The 21,448-nt window shown below is 41.9% G+C and overlaps 1 protein-coding gene across 2 annotated transcripts; it reads left to right on the forward strand.

Annotated features, from left to right (window-relative positions):
• The first annotated feature begins 813 nt into the window (after positions 1-813).
• Positions 814-20,029, forward strand: LOC108926283 (calretinin-like). Of its 2 annotated transcripts, none has more exons than XM_018738883.1 (11): positions 814-1,008; positions 10,710-10,786; positions 10,958-11,050; positions 11,909-11,989; positions 14,090-14,146; positions 14,944-15,021; positions 15,905-15,960; positions 16,076-16,115; positions 16,456-16,509; positions 19,105-19,176; positions 19,437-20,029. In XM_018738883.1, exons 1-11 carry the CDS (start codon positions 918-920, stop codon positions 19,551-19,553), a joined length of 816 nt encoding a protein of 271 aa, XP_018594399.1. In that variant the 5' UTR covers positions 814-917; the 3' UTR covers positions 19,554-20,029. The 2 variants fall into 2 exon arrangements, with proteins under 2 accessions (XP_018594399.1, XP_018594400.1); XM_018738884.1 differs by having other exon boundaries at positions 10,961-11,050.
• The last annotated feature ends 1,419 nt before the right edge of the window (positions 20,030-21,448 follow it).

A 21,448-nucleotide genomic window follows, 5' to 3' on the forward strand; every position in this document is an offset into this window, starting at 1 on the left:
TGTTAAGGTCCTAATGCAACACCAAATGTCACCTTGAATTAAGGTGTCGGTTGAAAAATAAGAAAATATTTATATGTTAATTTGTTTTATATATCAATCGTAAAGGGGTGCGGTGGCGCAGTGGGTTGGACCACGGTCCTGCTTTCCGGTGGGTCTGGGGTTCGAGTCCCGCTTGGGGTGCCTTGCGACGGCCTGGCGTCCCGTCCTGGGTGTGTCCCCTCCCCCTCTGGCCTTACGCCCTCTGTTACCGGGTAGGCTCCGGTTCCCCGTGACCCCGTATGGGACAAGTGGTTCTGAAAATGTGTGTGTATCAATTGTAAGATATACACACACACACTCAGTCTGAAACCACTTGTCCCAAGTGGGGGTCGCAGCAAGCCGGAGCCTAACCCGGCAGCATAGGGCGCAAGGCTGGAGGAGGGAAGGAACACACCTGGGACAGGATGCCAGTTTGTTACATGCCACCCCAGGTGGGAGTCGAACCCCAGACCCACCAGAGAGCAGGCCCTGGCCCAACCTGCTATGCCACTGTGCCTCCTGAAATATATATATAAGTGTTGATGTTATTTTTATGTCTTCAGCGTGTGTATTTCCACATAGGTCGTTGTGTAATTTCCACCATTCTAGTGAAGATGAAATCCGGGCGTTTGAAAGAAGCGGCTCGTGGTTCTGTGAGCCGCATCCCACCCGCTCTACCTCGGGACTAAGTGCGGGTCCGAACGCTGTGGCGAAGAAGCGTCGGCTCTGTACGGTGAGCTGAAACGATCCTGGAGCCGCTGCGCCCCCTGCAGGCCAGACCCGGAACTGCAGCCAAACGCGGGGGAGTTTAAAAGCGGCGGCGGCGGGGCAGCGGGCGCCAGTGCGAGTCGGGATCTAAAAAAGTTGGGTTCGCTCGGGATTTGCAGCACACAGAGAGGATGGCGAAGAGAGCGCAGCCGCCCCACCTGCACCTGGCCGAACTGACCGCCTCGCAGTTCCTCGACATCTGGCAGCACTTCGACGCCGACGGTCAGTAGCTCCGCTGAGCGCTTCTTCTCGCGCGACCCGAGCCGCAGAGAATCAGAATGATGAATGAGCCGCGGCAATAAGAAGTGATCATGTGTGTGTGTGTGTGTGCGGCTGGAAGAGAGAGTGTCAGTGTGTGCGGGACAGGTCGTTCGTTGTCTGTGCCGACGGAGGAGGAAGGAAGGAAGGAAGGATGGCAAACTAATTCTCTTAGATCATGTAACTTCATTGCTTAAAAAAGTTGCTTGTATTTATTTATTTATTTATTTATTCATTTATAATTTAAAAAAAAACCCTAGGAGTAAGTGGGGTTGGAATAGTATTATAATTTATGCGCAGAATTACTGGGCCGCGGGGATAAATTATCTAAGTAAGACACACAGATTGCTTCTCTTACACATGACATGATTTAAGTGGTTCTCGTGCCACTTCAAAAAAAGTTGGACCGCATGATGCTACGCTTTTCAGCTTTCATCTTTCTTTTAAAACTGTGGTAAATAATTATCGTTGTTATTTGCCCGAGAATATATAAACTGTAATACTAACTGCTAGAACTTCAGACAATAATAAATTACCATACACTGATACAGTAAAGTGGTTTGTTGGGAGAAGCAGCGTCATCCCATCATTAGTGCTATAATTGGATCATGAATTTTTTCATCGTAGGGGTGTCTTACAGAAATAATAATAAGATAGGTATAAGAATTAATCGTTGTTTCTTTACTTCATGATCTCACTCTTCTTCGCTCGTTTTCAGTCCGATGACGCCCTTCATTATGGTTTGAGGCATTCAAACGATTAAAAGCACAAAAATATCACAACTAGAAGTCGTTCCCTTCCCTTGGCAATTTCAGTTGCTGCGAGAGTCATGTTTTCTGTGGATCTTTTCATCTGGGATTATTCTTCTTGTGTGCGTCCTTACAGCTCTACATCTATGAATACTGAATCATTCAGTGAATGTACATTTTACGTGAACCAGTTAGAAATATTAAATATTATTTGTATATGATATTTGTATAATATTGATATAACATTTATATAAATATTTTATGAAATGTGCCCTCTGTAAAGTTTCATGGAATGTCCCTGGCACCACCTAGCCCGTAAATTATACCTTTCAGACAATATAATTGTTAAAATAGTAATGTACTGTATCAATGAAAAATTAGTTTAATTAAAAAAGAAAAAATATTATGGATAAAGAAGTCGCACTTAATTATAAGCAAACAATTAATATACTAATGTACATTCTCTGTTACTAACAATTACAGCTCTATGCAATATATTTAACAACTCTATATTATACTACACACACACACACACACACACACACACACAATTCCAAGCCTTACCCTAACCTTAAGTGGGGCCAGGGTGTAACCCCCAGCCTTGAGCCCAATGGTTCTGGAATAGGCTCCAGATCACTGCGACCCTCCTCAGGACAAGTGGTTATTGAAATCAGATGGATAGATAGATATTTTAAATTTTTATGCAGTATATTGTATTATAAAACACAAAATTCTTTCAGATTCCCATATAATACAATAGTGAGAAGGTGAGGAAGCGTGTTACTTTACTCTCATTTAACTTTACTCTCATATCAGGACTGGTCTTGATTACAGATCAAACATTAAACCTGGAATCAATGAATAGGGAAAGAATTTCTAAATCAGCGAGGAGGAAAATGCAAGTGGGTTGGTCACTTTCAGTGCGTGCTGAGTATTGAAACGTGTGCATTGATGCTTCAAGCACTTATACTGCTGCTTCATGGTGCTGAATTTTATTGAAGCCGCTCCGGTAAAGGCTGAAGTGTAGAAGGAAGGTCTGCAGGTGGCACAGCAGCTGTGGAGATGCGCACAAGAGGCCGAAGCTGTAGACAGTTCACATCCTACTTTTGGCCTGCTGCTGTACACTGGCGATATGTACTTCACTTGAATTGGTTAAATATCCAGCTGTATAAGGAGACTGTTGTCACTCTGGATAAGTTCCTGCCAAGCATCTAAATAGTATTAAAAATACACACACGCACACTGAAACCGCTTGTCCCAAGCGGGGTTGCAGCGAACCGGAGCCTAACCCGGCAACACAGGGCGTAAGGGACACACCCAGGATGGGACACCAGTCCGTCACAAGGCGCCCCAAGCGGGACTCGAACCCCAGACCTGCCAGAGAGCAGGACCCGGTCAAAAAATAAAATATTAAAAAAAAAAAATAAAAAAAAATAATAAAAATAATAATAATAATTTGCAGCTGTGCCATAATCAGCTTTCATACTTCTGGAAACTGAAAACCACCTCGTATGTAGTAGAATTTTAGGGTTATTATGAGCCTCATGTACAAATATCCCTTCGCACAGAAAAGCTCAGACTTCCATCATTACCACAAAGTCTCCAAGCTGGAGGACAGCTCACACAGAAGGACTTTGAATAAACGATAGCCTGTGTCTTATACCTTATAGTAAGAGCGGCGTCAAAGAATGGCCAATTTAAACGCCTCGGGCAAAAAAACACTTTGTTCTGTGTCATAAACAACTCCTTATTTTGTTGTGAAATTAGTCTACCATCAGCCGCAGAACAGTCTCTCTGGACCTTGTCCCTTTGTGGAGTACTGTCTTCGAGAAGTAACCAAAACAGCTGATTAGGAGATTATCTCAACGTTCTTATGAATTATACGAATAAAACCATAAGCCAAACTGGGGTAAATGCAAAATGCATGACTGCATTAAGTGTCCACCCTGGAGTGAAGTTCTTTTCTGAGCTCGGCCTAAAGTATTTACCGTCATCGTCGGAGAAAGTTTCGCGAGTGTCCTTATCAAACAGCTGCAGCGTAAAAGCACCGCTTCGTGCACGGCGTCGGCGATGAGTGTTTGTCGTCAGTGAAAAACTTGCTGTAGTTCTTACTTCCTTTAATTTGTGGAAGGCACTGTGAAAGGAAATACCATGTTTACTACAGAAGGAGAAAAATAACGAAGTGCCAGCTATATAAACAAATGTAAAAATAAGACATTTATGGGACGTGTTCCATAAAGAATAGCAGGGACTACTTGTCACAGAAGGCTCACATGGTATCATAATGAAGACACGAAGTTACGATGCTGGTGCGTCAAAACATAATAGCTGAATTATTGAGGTATTACACCATGAAGTGCACGCACGCACGCACACACACCATCTGAAACCACCTATCCCATGCGAGGTCGCGGGGAGCAGGAGCCTAACCCAGCAGCACAGGGCACAAGGGGGAAGGGACACACCCAGGACGGGACACTAGTCCATTGCAAGGCACCCCAAGGAGGACTCAAACCCCAGATCCACTGGAGAGCAGGACCCGGTCAAACCCACCGTGCCACCGTGCCCTCCCAGCTGTTAAGTGTGCTAGTTAACAAAGACAAAATGTATATGACTGTATGAATAATCTTTTTTTTTCATTGATGCTTGTTTTAAGGTGCAATCACATACAGTAAAGACAACAGAGACAAGGTAAAAGGCACTCTAAGCAAATACGTGGAAGAGTAATTCTACCTCTGACTTTGAGGACCTTAAGACAATGCAGATTTACATTTATTAAATATGCTTTTGTCCAAGGCAGTTTATAATGTTAAACTACTTGCATTTGTATAACTGGGTAATTTTTACTGTATCAGTTCAGGATAACTATCTTGCTGGAGGGTTCTGCAGCAGGAGGTAAGATTCAAACCTGGGTCCCTTGAGTACAGCTCGAACCATTACGCTACCTGCTGTGTGTTTGTCACCCGATGTGTGTGTCACCTCCTGAGAGCATGTTGAAAAGGACCAGCCCTTTTACTTCCAATTCCCAGCAGTAATTAAACATTTTTGCTAGATGTAATATAATGAGACGGGGGAGCGGTGGCGCAGTGGGTTGGACCGGGTCCTGCTCTCCGGTGGGTCTGGGGTTCGAGTCCCGCTTGGGGTGCCTTGCGACGGACTGGCGTCCCGTCCTGGGTGTGTCCCCTTCCCCCTCTGGCCTTACGCCCTGTGTTGCCGGGTAGGCTCCGGTTCCCCGCAACCCCGTATGGGACAAGCGGTTCAGAAAGTGTGTGTGTGTGTGTGTGTGTGTGTGTGTGTGTGTGTGTGTGTGTGTAATATAATGATTCTTTATGACGTTTGCGCTCACCTGTAAGTTTCCCAACTTATTTAGCCTGTATACATGTATTAACTTGTCATAGACAAATTATATTGCTTTTATCATCATATTCAAAGTTATTTATGGAACTAAATGTTTCCTTATGACATTTATTTAGTAGAGACTTTTCTCCAAAACAATTTCTAATGAACTCTATGTAGTGTTATGAGCCCACACACCTTATTCACCACAGTGAATGTTAGATACACTACTTACACTGGGTCACTCATCCATACATCAGTGAAACACACTCTCTCTGTGTCACTCACACACACTATGGGGGGAACCTGAACAGCATGTTTTTGGACTGTGGGAGGAAACCAGAGCACCCAGAGGAAACCCACGCAGACATGGGGTGAACATGCAAACTCCACACAGACTGAGCGGGGATCAAACCCACATCCTCTGACACCACCCAGGTGCTGTGCGACAGCAGCGCTATTTGCTGTGCCACTATGCCACCTTATGAGTCCTGTTAATTTTTACATTAATTTATAGGTTGTATAAAATTTAAATAATTTCTTTTAAAATGTGATTTTCTGTCCATACGGTTTTCCATTCCCTTCCACATGTGTTTAGACTGTGAACATGGGGAGACCACACAAATTCTCCACACCATGAGCTGAATTTGAACCCATGCCCAAACGCACAGCTCAGGCACTGTGAGGCACCAGCATTACCGCTTGACTGTAGACCCGGTTATATCAAGTAAAAATATCTGAAAGAAAAAATTGACCATAAGAGATGACAGATTTATGTTTAGAAAAATCATATAGTTCAATACACTTTTTATTCACCGCAATGTGCGTGTACCTTTTTGGAAGAGTCACGGATTTTCTCCTCTACATTGTATCCCATGGTGGTACAATTGCTGAAACTGTTGCCATTTGTGGATTTCTTTCAAAAGACCACAACATTTGAGCTTCATTTCTGGAGAGTCTCACGTCTAAGGACTGGAAGGACTTCTCCGCTCAGGACCACATTTGTCCCTTTGTATGTCCCACAAATATGTTGAGGGGCAGCATATCTGGTCTGAAACCACAAGTTAAGATGGAAGCGAATGCAACTTATCAGACTGATTTTCAGTACAGACCTTCAGGCTTTCTAGTTCGGGTTGTTGAGAGAGACTGACGTGCCTCTTCAAAGCTATATTATATATTTGGGTCTTTAATGATTCTTCCTATCCAGTAAAGTTTACAGGAGTGGAAAAGCTACCAAACAGCTGGTTTTCCTTGTCTCAGGGTATTTTTCGTCCCAGTCGCTTACACGCCGTATGGCAGAGACAAAGCATGTCATGCATATGGAAATATTCAAATTGTAGTACTAACAAAATATTATTCTTCAGGCTTTTATCAAAATACATTTTCTTATCATTATTAATCGGTATTCATATAACTGGTGGATCTTTCCTCACAATTATGAAAAGGATTATCTTGGTAAGTATATGAAATAACATGAGCTCTCTGCTGAAGGAGCTTGTGTTGCATATGCTGTGCTGACTGAAAGCATTTGAAATGCACCTTACATTCTGTGTTGATTTAGGATTTTTTTTGGCACTTTTGACATGTTTGATAAGACTTGTACCCATGTTTTCAGAGCTTGATTCAGCCAGCACCTCCTTTCCTCATCATGTAACATCAGAGCCATATTGAAATTTTTAGTAAATTTAGTTTTTCCACCCTATTTAATGGCTAATTAAACAAAATACAAAAAATAGAATTTAAAGGTGCAAAAACAGTTTGGAAATTTTAAATGTCTTTTTTTCTTTGTATCTGTGCCTTGTGACGGTCCTAATAAATGATCAAGTCCTACTTTGGCAAAACCCAGTAATAATAATTTTACACTGAATACTTAAGGCACAACAAACTAAAGCGCTTGCCTTTGGACTTGGGCTACAGGTTTAAATCCCACCTTCTTCTGTAGTTCCCTTGCTCTTACCCTGAATTAACACAGTAAAAATTTACACAGCTGCATAAATGGGTAAATAATGTAAGCATCCTAACATTGTAAGTTACTTTGAAGAAAAGTATCAGCTAAATGAGTACTTTTTTTCATTAAAATTATCTCATCATTGCAGACAGTAATTGGTAAAATACTTTGACTGTTTCTAATAGAATAAAATACCCTTTTAGCTTGCTTTTGCCAAAAATGAATGAAACATGTATGACTTGTGTTTCTGCTACACAGAAGAACATCCAGCAAAAAAAATAACTGTGTCCCTTTTCCTTTTTAATTCAACCTCAATATCTTAAGGGCAGTAAACTAATCTTTCCTAACCTTTTTCCTGTGTCACTTTCAGATGTAAGATTTAGTTATCCAAAATCTAGATATGTTACTATCATGATATACTCATTAAACTTCATTGACACTAAAGTCTCCATCCCATTTTGCGTGACCATTCTGCGTAAAGTACTGTCTCATAACATTATCACTGCTAACAAAATAGATTGTTGGATCTCTGTTAATGCATGGATCACTGGGTAAATCCCATAGCACAATGGTGTACAACAGTGTAATACATGAGCCATGTGTCCACAGGCATTCCCTTGAAGGGTCTGTAGTGCCCTTTAGCAGTGTGCGGATTCCATAGAGCCCGATTTTCACTGATGATCAATGCTGAAAAAAATAAGTGGTACTGATAACATGATAAAACTAAATATACATATATCCAACACTCTTCTCCTAAAGCGGAGAGGGTGAGAACAAAGTATGATTTCAACTTGGCCCATTCTAACCACTATGCTCCCTGTTGTCCCCCAGATTAAATGTAAAGCATAATTTTCAAAAAAAAAAAAAAAAAAAAAAAACATACAGAGGCCCACACTACACAAAATGAAAATATATGCAGCCACACTGCGGGTCTGGGGTTCGAGCCCTGCTTGGGGTGCCTTGCGTTGGACTGGCATCCCGTCTGGGGTGTGTCCCCTCCCCCTTCAGCCTTGCGCCCTGTGTTGCTAGGTTAGGCTCCAGCTCGGGACAAGCGGTTGTTGACATTGGTCGGTTGGCAGCCATACTGTCATGTGTCCTCATGCAAAGGCTCACAGATACCTATATAACTATACTTTTTCGGTCTGTCATTCAGGCAAACGCACATACAATTTCACATACGTACAAGTCACGCATGTACAAATGCTCTCCCCAAGTATGCAAGAACCCATATTGGCTCCATTCGAATACAGCGCATTCCCTCCCAAAACAAATCCATTCATTTGGAGAAAAAGCATCCATTCATTTCAAAGATTAGGAAGATTCGGGGGAAACGTTAATGAACGTTGCCGGTCCTCTAAAAACGAGCCCTGCCTGTCTGCATGGAGACGTTTCTTTTCTCTCTTCAAATGAGCAAACTTCAAAGATGGCAGGCAGTAAACCAGCCCAATTAGTGGGCCTCGCGGGGACCTACGCTTTCCAAGTTTTTAATTAAGCAGCTCTCAGGCTGCGGGATGTGAGCCAGTGAGTCGAGCTGTCAGCGCGGAGGCTTGAGGAGCGGGGAGAGGAGCGAGGCGTATGAGCCAAGCGGTCCACATCGCCGCTTTGCCATCATACCCGCACGGGGCGTCAGCTTTCGCGGAGGATGAGCATCGCTTTCCGTTGAAGAGACTAATAAATGCCAGCGTCTCAAGCACAAAGCCAACACTGGGACGCTAATTAGTTTTAATGTTATCAACAGAGTAAAAAGGTAATGACCTTGACCTCCCACAAGGCGTTCTGTGCATGCAAATTGAAACCATGCTGAAAATGAGATTTTTCTCAAAGGAGTTTAATTTACTCTACCAGCCTACAGTGGTACCAAGTACACAGTACCACAGTCACGGATGGGGTATAGAGCGTATTTGCGTTGCATCGCAGCAACATCACTTCAGTCCCGAGTACTAAGAGGGGTGAGAACTTTACTGCACAACTCACTTCAGGGCTGTCTTTAGTGCAGAACAATGCTTTTAAAAGCTTGTTTTCCAAAATATGTAAACTCACACGGATTCATGTAATCATTATGCATGATTTGCAGATGTTATTTTTCTCCCTTTTGTTGTTTGAGGTGGAATGGGCGTACAAAATAATATCACACTTAGAGTGTTTGTGCATTGTGGGTGAGGTTGTCACTTTTTATTTGTGAGGGTTTCATAGAGCGCTTTATTATCCCGCGTACGACCGCTGGGTCCCTGCTGTATCCCTTCCGAGCCGGAGCACAGATGTAACCCCACAAACACAGTCAGTTTTGCATATGGTGGTTTACTTCTCATCCTTGGATCAGCCTCATTTGCTTGTCTGCGTTTGATTTGTTTTCGCTTCTAAATTTGTACATTCTCATTCATCCACAACATGTGCAAAAAAACGTGGGTTTTTAAGCAGCCTCTCAGAAATGGCTAAAATAAACGTAAACGCTGCACCATACTTACACTAATTGTTATGAAGGCCCCTGTGAATTACCAAGACACCCATGTATCTCTGTGTTATAGATGTCGCATTGATAAAACAATGATTAATGTTACTTTGAAATACTTTTCGCTCCTGACTGGAGCTGCAAAAACTCAAACTGAAAATGTACAGTGGATGCCAGTGAGGACAATTTATCAGTTGCAGTCGACATTATTAAAGTGATTTTTCTGTGCTTAAAGATTGAATTGTGACGGATTGACATAGCTTGTTAATCATAGATACACAAAAATGGATGATGAAGACTTCAGTCAAAGGTTGGCCAAATATCAGTGATTCAGTTGGTAGAATAATGGTTAGTGCTGCTGCCTTTAGACCCAGAGGTTGCAGGTTTGAATCCCTCTTGAATTCTTTCAGCTGTACTACCCTTGAGTAAGGTACTTAACCTAAAACTTGTTTCCCATAAAATTGGTAAATACTCTAGGTAGCTTAACACTGTTAGACCCTTTGGTGAAAAGTGTCATCTTTTTTCAATGAATGTAATATTGTAACGATCCACGTTACTGTTTTAGGAGGGAAACCTTTCTAATGCAGGGGGTGCGGTGGCGCAGTGGGTTGGTCCTGGTCCTGCTCTTCGGTGGGTTTGGGGTTTGAGTCCCGCTTGGGATGCTTTGCGACGGACTGGTGTCCTGTCCTGGGTGTGTCTCCTCCCCCTCTGGCCTTACGTCCTGTGTTGCCAGGTTAGGCTCTGGCTCCCCGCGACCCTGGGGGGGACGAGCGGTTCGGACAATGACATGACATGACCTTTGTAATGTAAATAGTTGCATTGTGGGGAAAAATGTTGGCGTGCAACTGCCGGGGGCACTTAGGAGGAAAATGATGGGGTGACTGTGCCTACCAGGGTGTTGGGGAGAAGAGCCTGGGGGTGCTAAGCAGGCTGGGAAGGCTGGCTTGAGGCGTAGGTCCTAAAGGAAACAGGGTCCTTGGACTGAGGGCATTATTTCCCTGGTGCTGGTATTCAAAAAAATCTTTGTAATGAACACTGCCTCTACATCCTTCTTCGCCCCATCCAAACCCACGGCGCTGTGCGCCACAATATTAAAGAAAAACTATGTTACAGAGAGAAAGACACTATTTAACAGGTGGTTTCTAATTTTCCAATAAAGTGATTCTGAGCTGCTGTGTTTCAGGTAACGGCTACATCGAGGGCAAGGAGCTGGAGAACTTCTTCAGGGAGCTCGAGATTGCAAGAAGAGGGGCCGGCGTGGTGAGTGATGGATGTGACAAAATAGTGAATAGAAGCAAAGCATGGAGTCTATTAAACTAGGTTTCTATAGAACCACTGTGTGATTCACGGCAGTCAAAATAAGCTAAAAGATACAATTATTCAATAGTAATGCATCATGTTGTCACTGAGCAAGATATTTCTCTATTTCAGCAGGACCCCAGTAATGCCAATTTCAAAGAAAAGATGAAAGAGTTCATGCAAAAATTTGACAAGAACGCAGATGGAAGAATTGAGATGTCTGAGGTAAGAATGGGTTTGGGTTTTTTTTTTTTAAAAAAAAAAAAACAAGAAATCTGGTGAAACAGGAACACATAATTTCTCATAAGCCTAGAGCACAAGTTCTTTACCGTTACTGGGCCCTGGATCCTTTCACGAATCTAACAACAGCTAAGGACCCCTTTGCAGAAAAATGTCCGTAAACAAATTTACGGAAAACGTTGCACTGAATTTATTGGCTTCCCGTCCATGGTGTACCTGCTTCAGAATCCCATCCATCAGACCCCTCTTGGAGTCCATGGACCCCGGGTTAAGAACCACTGGCCTAGAGTATTACTTCCATGCTCAAGTTAAAGCAGTTAGAAACACCTTGTCCTTGTCCTGCTGAGGAGAGGTTGGAAAAAGGGCTGTCTCTGTCCCTGAAGGACATAGCAAAGTACATAATGCATATCGCCGTTCATTAAAAAGAAATACTTTTAAAGGGCAGACCTTGAGAAATTCGATTCTACTGCCTGACGATAACGTGTACGTCTCTCTGGAAAGGGTAAATTCAAAATGATCCCTACCGTAAGTGTAAAGTGTGACTTTTGCAGCAGTCAACCATAAATGGATCTGAATCTACAGTCTGGTTGTTTCCCAGAAGGCAGCAAGGCTCTTCTTTTAAAGGGTGCCATTAACAGGGTCACAGTCCAGTGCTCCACTTGGTGTGATATTTTCTTTTGGAGGATTATCCTAGAGTGTCTGTCATCGTTTTTCCTAAATCTTCGTTCACCCTCCTCCATACAGCCACAGTGACATTGACAGTATTCCAGCAGAGCAATCCCAGAAGTCTTCCTTGTGTTCACCTCTTACCTGTACCTGCCTGATTCATTTCCCTCCCAACAGCTGGCTCAAATCCTGCCCACAGAGGAGAACTTCTTGCTTTGCTTCAGACAGTTTGTGGGGTCCAGCTCTGAGTTCATGGCGGTAAGCAAAAACGTGTGTGTGTGTGTGTGTGTGTGTGTGTGTGTGTGTGTGTGTGTGTGTCAGCTAGGCATTTAAAGCTGTGTTTGTGTCTCATCATTAATACACACCCCCCACCCCCCGCAGGAAACCTGCTCTCATTCTTTTAAAGGAAATTGCAGAGTGGGTTTTGCATTCATAATACAGTTTAATGACCACTCCTGTAACATCTCGCCTACGCAGTCCAACAAGCCTGGCGAACAAGGTTTACAAAGCGCTGAGAAGTACTACGCTGTGCGGCTATTTTAGGAACTCTGCTGCTTGGAGTCACTGTGTGTTGATAATTTACCTCCATCCATCTGTCCATCCATTGTCTACATTTATTCATCTATTATAAATGACTGGTAAATAATATTAATATCTATTCCAAATTATTGCTTTAAATTTATTCGTCTATGTGATGCTTTACTGCACACCGGCTTACAATTATTTACCTATTTATACAGTTGGCTAATTTTACTGGAGCACTTTAGGGTAAGTACCTTGCTCGAGGGTACAACAGGAGTAGGTGAGATTCAAACCTGCAACCCTCTGATCTGAAGATAGCAGCTCTAACCAGCTCACACCAATGAAACTGTGAACTGTAAATCAACGTAGCATATTTTATACTCGGCATACGTTACTTTAATGTCAACCGTTATATAAAACTTTCATACACAACAGCTATGAAAGTATGTCAGTTTCCTGTTTAAGCTGTGAGCATATGCCATTTTTACCTGCATATCACCAGTAAGGAGTTTTAAATCTGGAACTACAACATTCTTCAGTCGAATTTACATATTTTCTACATTTATAGTTATTAAAATGAACGTATTAAAATGAATAAATATGCCTCTGTGATCTTTAAATCTCACATGGGAGTCTCTGGTGTCTGAGGAACCTTCCTTCTTGATGCAGCAGGATATTTAAATTTTTCTGTCACAAGCAGAAAGAGCACATCGGACAGATAAGGGCTGCAGACAGAAATGTTGGTATGAACGAGCAGCTGAGCATTAGCCCTGTCCTCCAGCCACACACACACACGCACACACACACACATAGGCCCAGTGCCATTACAGTGACAATGTTGGCATTTCAAAACTTGATCCCCCTTCTGTCACAATCCTCACGAGCATTTAGGGAAATAACTCCCCGTTTTCAGAACCAAAAGAGAAAGTACCAGATGCTGGCATCGTGCTGTTCAAACCACACCGTTGCTGCGAGACCTGCCCTAGCAGGAACAAATATGAAAATGGCTAATATATAAAAGAGAACTGCTCATTGTCTGCTAAAGAAACGCAACATTTCAGGATGGCTGAATTTACACAAGATCAGTTCCTTTGCTCTGCAAAGTTTCATCATTTGTTGCCTAAAGTGAACAGAGTGAAATAGACACAAAAAAAAAAACTTATTATGGGCAAATAAATGGGAAGGGAAAAAACGGATTGAATCGCTCTGGGTCTTGGGATAACACTTAACAGGACAGAATAATATAGTACAACTTCTATTTTAAGAACGTAATATATTATGGATGCTGCGATTCTCCACAGAACGGAGAATGGGGCAACTGTCTTTGATAAGAGTGCTTGCTGGAAACAAGACAATTGCTAGATTCATGTATATATAAATGAAATACATTTCTCCTGCATCTCGCTACTGCACTGGAGTCAACAAAAAGAACTTAGAGCGTGGTTTTAATGAGTAACTGAGCTCTAAGCAAAACATGACAACACCTTTAACTGAAGATTTTCTCATGACTATTATTTTCTGTAAATATAAAAAGTATTAGTTTTGTATGGAATCGATGTTCCGCCTCTCTTGCTTACTGCATTATTCATAAAAAAAATGTTTTTAAACAAATATTTCACCAATCCTTATGTTATTGGAATATTGCAAGTTTCTAGAATATCCCTGTTATTTCTCAAAAAAACAGATTTTGCATATAAGGCACACCAATTTTATTTTGGTGACATATTTTGATGTAAACATCATTACATTGAATGTGTATGAATATGTTCATAGGCAGGGACTGAGAAAATGTTAGCATGTTATTGCTGACCTGCATGTGTTTGTCTGGATTTGCAGGCGTGGCGGAGATATGACACAGACCGCAGTGGATACATTGAAGCCAATGAGCTCAAGGTGAGAAACGGAAAAAAATCACCAGCACTTAATTAGAAGTCCTTAAATCCCTATAAGAAGCAATTTAGAAGGTATGACATTATCTGTTCACCAAGTGTCATTTAGACCCATCCCTTTCCGAATCAAGATCAGCAGTGCGGTTAAAAATGCATAAGGGTAAATTAAAATGTGCACCCAGTAAAAAATAACCACTTTCATACATCATGCAGGAGAAAGCATGTATGAGTCTGGAAAGATTTTTAAATAACTGTGATTTATAATATTTTCCCTGCCGCTCACTTTTTTCACATTTAACCAGCCATTATTGCAGGGAGCTGATTTATTCTGTAACCTCAAGTGTCATTTAGAATCCAGGGTCCAGAGCTGGAGCTACACACAAATACAGGCTACTACTTACGTATCAATATTATAGGGAATGTGGTATATAATATACTCATTTTGAGGTTTTATCTTTATCTCCAATTTAATAATATTGCTGAAGAGAGAATCCAATTTCGGAAAACTTCTCATTTCTTTCTGTGTGTTTATTGTCTACTCCAGCCCCTTTTTGAAAGGGAGAGATGAACAGACAGTAAAATGCATGCAAATCAGTCTGGCTCCCACAACTGCCAAGCAAATAGCTCACACAAATCTGTCAGTCTGTTAAAACACATTGAGTGTAGTAAAATGTAATATAGTAAGACACATGGGCAGCCTCCCAAGATTACCGAAGTAAATGGGTGTGCAGAGAGACGGCCGTGTGTCAGTCATGCGATGTGTCCGCAGATGACGAGGACAAGGATCTCTTTCTTTCGCAGGGATTCCTCTCAGACCTGCTGAAGAAGGCCAACCGGCACTACGATGACCAGAAGCTGCATGAGTATACACAAACAATAGTGAGAATTCCCATGCTGAATAAACACACGTTGCAGTACACGTTAACGCGTAACACAGAGAAACGCAGCGAGACGATGGATCGAGTCATTTTGCATTTCGGTTGAATCGCAATGTCTATTGGGAGAACACGAACATTTAAGGTTTTGAGGTGCGAACAAATCGCTCTCAATGTTCTGCCTTCAGGGGGTGCGGTGGCGCAGTGGGTTGGACCGCAGTCCTGCTGTCCGGTGGGTCTGGGGTTCAAGTCCCGCTTGGGGTGCCTTGCGACGGACTGGCGTCCCGTCCTGGGTGTGTTCCCTCCCCCTCCGGCCTTACGCCCCTGTGTTCCCGGGTGGGCTCCGGTTCCCCGTGACCCCGTATGGGACAAGCGGTTCTGAAAATGTGTGTGTGTGTGTGTTCTGCCTTCATTGGGTGCTATGTGAGGTGTGGTACTTTACCCGAATTGGTTGAGTCTGACAAAAAAATGCACAATTATACATCCCAGCAGTCAGTCACAAGCACAACACGTCACCCTTAACATATGCAACGAGTAATTAGAAAAAAAAAGCTTGGGTGGCCACGGTTACGCATTGTCCTACCGCTACAGAGTTATCAACTGGCCAGCATCGACAACCTGCTTTGTTATGTCTTATGTACTTTACATCCCGTACGAGGTCATCCGAAAACGTAAGACCACACAAAAAGGTACAAAACCGCAAGAGGCTGTAGAGGGTGACAGTGCATCAGGAATGATGGCAATTTTCCAGGGAGCATTAATAACAGTCTTGTGCTCACTGACACAGCACCTTTCGACCAGCCCTTGAGCTCAGTCCTGACACTGTGACTAATAATGACTGTGGTGTGTCCCGATTACGAACGTGTTCATTGACTCACTCCGTTCAGCTGAAGATGTTCGACCTGAATGGAGATGGGAAGCTGGGCCTGTCGGAAATGGCCAGGTAGGCCTGGGGCTCTCTGGGAACAAGGCACGGTGTGACAGCGATGAGCCGCGTCTGATCTGCTGAATTTCATGATCGAATCAAAGCGTCTTAACATTTTTTCTTGTCATTTAAGGCTACTACCCGTTCAGGAAAATTTCTTACTCAAATTCCAGGTAAAGAGAAATAAGGCAATACATAAACTTAAGTAAGGGGCAACACTCTGCAGTGCTGAAAATCTTAGAAATTATATTCTTCCACGTTAGAAGCATTTAAACACTTTAATTCTGGAGACTTCGGATTTTGATGTGGTGCTGTGTTTCGACGTACGCTCTGTTTTTGTACCAGTGTGTTCCGAGAGTGTGGCCCTTGTAATACATTACAGGCAACATGTACGGACACAAATATGAGCAGTTGTTGGGATTTGAGCAAATATCACTATCTTATTATTAGAACATGCTTTTAAAAGGTTAATATTGCGTGCTGGAATAATTATACCTTTTTACATGTTTTCAGGGTATCAAGCTGACCTCAGAGCAGTTCAATGCTATCTTTGCTTTCTATGACAAGGTAAGTAGGTCTGGATGACCGCAACCTTTATGTTGTTAAAATCCATCGAGGTGAGCAGAATGAGTCCGTCTACGCCGTGCGAACACTGAACCTTTTCTAATTAAAGGAAGCCGTTGACTACGAAAAGGAGCGCTTGCTCGTGACTCGGCTGCAAATTCACCTCCGGTACGGTCGCAAGAGACTGATCGGTTCTAAAGATTAAGCATTCACAGTTTAACCAAAAAGAACATTGTCAAGAGCGATTAGACCCATTTTCATAGACTTTCCAAGTTACTCAATGTGAAAGAATTAATTGCCTAAATAATAATCCTATTACATCAATTTACAAGATAAACAGTTATTTTATGTTAATACAGCATATACTAAACTGAATGTTTTACTTCACTCTTCTACGTAAAGAAAAGGATATGAATTACTTCCAAATATGTATATGTGAATAAATATTAACTATCAGCTGTTAAGCACTGTAGGCACTTGCTGTATAATAAATATTTATAGTAGCATTATATATTGTCAGTAACTGTTTGTCTTAATGCAGCCTATCCCAGAAGCATAGGGTGTGAGCCAGGGTACACTAGTCCATTACAGGGAAATAATACACACGGTCATATACTCTAAGCAATTTAGAATCACCGGTCTACCTGAAAAAGGTCTTTAGCGTGTGGGAGGAAACCAGAGCACCGGGAGGAACTACACATGAAAACACAGGGAAGATTGAGTTAATTTGAATCCATGCACAAAACCACAGCTCAAGAGCTGCTAGGCACCAGTTCTACCTGCTATGTCACTCATTAGCAGATACACTTTCAGCTTAACAAGTTTAGCTATATCAAATTTGTGTTTCACTTTGTAACACGTTCAGCAGTTGGCGTCATCTGTCAAACATAAATAATTATTAATACAGTCAGGTCATGGCAGTTCATAAAGCTTATAGCAGAAGAATATGGATGGGATACTAGCCTAATTAAAGATAAATTAAAGGCAAATTAAAATATTTGATTTCACCTTAACAATTTGGGTTTGGACTATAGCACGAAGATGAAATACTCCCACATGAATAGAAAAGAGACATTAATTCATGTGTATTGTAATAATAGTAATTTGAAGTGGCGTCAGTTTCAAACCCAGAACATTCCTGCCACCATACTGCCTTGTACTCATAGTGTCAAATGTCAGGAATAAAGTGGTAATAAGGAGAAAAGTGCCAGGCATTATTTATACAAATCCAATCAGATCTAGAGAAAAATACTGTCTGAAGCCTTGCTGGACAATAATAATAATTGTTGGACTTCATCATTCTGTATGGATGTTGATTACATTAATACATGCACTTGCATATTTTTTTGTGTACATTGTATCTCTGAGAGCTGCACCGTATGCAGCTGCAACCACAACTCTCAGAGCATGAATTCAGAAAAAAGAGCAAGAGATGCATACTAGGTCAACTGCATGATAGCTTGAATTACACAACGGAACAATTAAAATGTGCACAATTTCCCAAAGTGAAGTAGTCTGGCAGCGCATGGTGTGTGCCCACAAAAACACAGCTGTTAGAGCCCCCTCCCCCCCAGCCTGCCGGCCTCCTCTCAAGGACAAAATGGCATGGCTTCATCTTTCATTAATGAGCTGGCTGCTACTGAACGCATCCGACTCCAGTGTCCCCACTTCAACCACGCGGGCGAACTTCCAGATGTACCAGTTAAACCTTCCGTTGACCACTTGTCCAACCCCAAGGGAGAAATACAGTACTGGCTTTCTTTTTACACAACCATAACATTTCTTCTATGACATCTTATGTCTTTACTCCTCCACAGTATTGCCATGTAAATCACAGCAGTCCACAAACAGTTATATTAAACAGTTCCGCAGTGCTATTCAACTCTTTTTTTGAACGGGAACATTCAAACTTGGAAAAATAAACAGGTAGTCCTCAGATTAAGACATATGTGAATTAAGACATATGATATTCATGATAACTTGGACTTACAATAGCCATCAACTTACACATCATTTATGAGTCGCAACATTTGGTCGTGGTGTCTAATGACAACTGCACCATATGTTGTACGATAACGTCAGCTAGCTACACTGCCCCAGGCACAATTTTTCTTATCGTTTGGGTCTGTTGAAAGTTGATGGATGAATGGATGAAATAACAACTAGTAACAATAAATAAAAATGACATGTAAAATGTTAAATAAAAGCAAGTTACTTTCATTTAAAATGGCTATCAAGTGAAAAAAGCGATTAATAGATTAAGAAATGAAAGTGAAAAGAATAGTGCAGCTTGAAAATATGATCATACTGTACTATGATGCTCATGTTTATGCTACATGTATTATTTTATTTTAGTATTATTTTAACATGTATAATGTGTGAAATTAGTGAAAAAATATAACAAAGCCCATTCTACAATGTAGCATTCATGATTGGTAACTGTTTACACATTCTTATGCTTCATATAAGGGGATTTTTGACTTACAACAAAGTTAATTTACAGTTGGGTTGTCGGAAAACCATCATAAGCCATAAACCACCTGCAATTAACAAAGCCCTGGAAGCATAAATAAAAGACATCACTCATATGTCCAACAGGATGGGAACGGCTACATCGACGAGCAGGAACTGGACGCTCTGCTCAAAGATCTGTATGAGAAGAACAACAAGGTACTGCTTGAAGATAATCTCACTCCCTGTCCTAGGAAAAACAGCACTGAAAATTATCTTCCAAACCACTGGGATGGTTGGGCAACTGTATGCTCATGTCAACCTGTCTGTGGGGACGGGGTGGTTGTTAAATAATCAAATTAGTTTACATACTGGCATGTGTCCCAAAGCTTGCGTTTGAAGAAGCTGGGTTTTCATTGGTAAGTGGTACTGGAGAAGTCTAATGACCACAGTTCTCCTTTTCTCCCATGACACACCAGGAAATTGATGTTCACAATCTGACTGGCTACAAGAAGAGCATCATGGCCCTGTCAGACGGGGGCAAGCTGTACCGCAAGGAGCTGGAGATCGTGCTGTGCCGGGAGCCCATCCTTTGAACCGCAACCCCAGTCCCCAGAGCCACTTGGCCTCGTCCGGCCAACGTCCCTGACCGCAGATCGCAGCCACGCCAGTTGCCTAACTGTGTTGTAACCAGTTGCATGTGCTGTGCTCTCCTTCCCTTTCCTCTCATTGTGCACTTAGAAGCACAAACGACTTCTTTGCTCTTCGATTCTTGCTCTTCTCTTTGATTGCGCCCCTTTCCCGACCCTGCACTTCAGTTTATGCCAGTTGCAGAGTGATAGTCAGTGGCTTGTTTTTAAAACCTTAAAATAAATCAGTAAAATATAACAACTCTTGCTATATTAGCTAATATTATGAATATAATATAATGTATGCTAATTAAAATGCTTGGTTTGACCTTTGAGCTCCCCTTAATCTTCCAAACAGTTTTTTGTTATGTTTTTCATGCTGTATTCCACTTGCCTTTATGACACTATTGCATTGTTTGTTTTTGTTACTTGCTTATACTGTTTTGGTAAGGATATCACTGAAATATCAATAAAGATTTCTGAGTAATGGGCCACGAAAACTTGTCTCCAGTTTATTTTATGAAAACCAGCTCAAATGAACTTCCACGGCGGTTTCATTTTTACTCTGACTTAGGGAGGAAATCCTCTCAAGCAATGATAGATGTTTTAAAGAAAGATTCTCATCCAAGCTCAGTATTTATCTACCATTTACTCACTGTTTAAAGAATGACTTAGAGTCACGATATGCACTGTGGCATACTAGTGACACAATCGAAAAGTGCGGTAGGGTCAGTGCCATTCATAAGTGGGGTAGGGTCAGTGCCATCTAGTTGAGCCAACTCTCGGCGACCCCTCTGGGGGTTTTTAACTTAGCGGAGAACATGGAAGTGGTTTACCGTGGCCTTCTGCACAGCTCTTTGGACTGTGGGAGGAAACCCACACGAACACACAGACGACATGCGAACTCCACAGTGACAGCCAGACTTGAACTCAAGACCTGAAACGAAAGCTCAGGATCCGTGAGGCATCAGCTCTTCCTAAAAAGCTACTTTTAGATCTGGCACCTACTGAGATAATGAAATTCTTACAGTTTTCCATGAAAAAAAAATGTAAGCCCAGGTTGTCTGAAAGCCTTATGATGCAGACAGTATAACTTAAATTAGTCCTAACCTGTTCTCATCACGGTAAAAAAGAATCATCTCAAATTTGTAATTTTCCATACCGTGTTTTAATGGGAACAGTCTGTACAGGCTATTTGTCTGGTTAACAAGTCGACTCATTACACATGTGGTCAACAACACTGCATCCCTCCATTAATATTTTCGTTGCTGTTATTTCTAACCCTCCAGCAGCACAGTTTTGCAGCAGTATACTGGTGCCTAACAGATGTGCATCCGAGTGCAGGTTTGAACCCAGCGCAGGGTGTGTGCAGTTTACGTGTTCTCCTCATGTGTGCAATCTAAAGACCTGCATACATGAAGGCAAAGGTAAACCACTCCATTACCCTCCCTTAACAGCAAAACCACGAGTGGTGAACATGAATCAAATCTGACTTTGACATCATTTACCTAACCCTATTTATAATCTTAATTATTTGCATTATGTTATTAAAAAGTACGGCTTTCAGTTCCGCCTTTGTCCGTGGTCTGATTTAATGGGAAGGCAACCGGTATATGTTAATATATAGCATTATTTGAAATGTATAAATGTAACATGACAGTCTTAGAAGGACACTTTTGGTATTATAGACTTCAGGGCAAAGATTTGCAGCAACGTGCTGCTGATCATTCAGCGTGCACACATCTGAGCCAAGTTTCCGCGACCCCCTCTTGTGGGGTTTAACAAAGCGGAGGACACGGACGTGGTTCACCATTATGTCAGCAAAAATCCAAAGAGAAAAACATTTATGTTAAACCGTTTTT

This window comes from Scleropages formosus, chromosome 7 (genome assembly GCF_900964775.1).
Source record: "Scleropages formosus chromosome 7, fSclFor1.1, whole genome shotgun sequence".
Lineage (NCBI taxonomy): Eukaryota > Metazoa > Chordata > Actinopteri > Osteoglossiformes > Osteoglossidae > Scleropages > Scleropages formosus.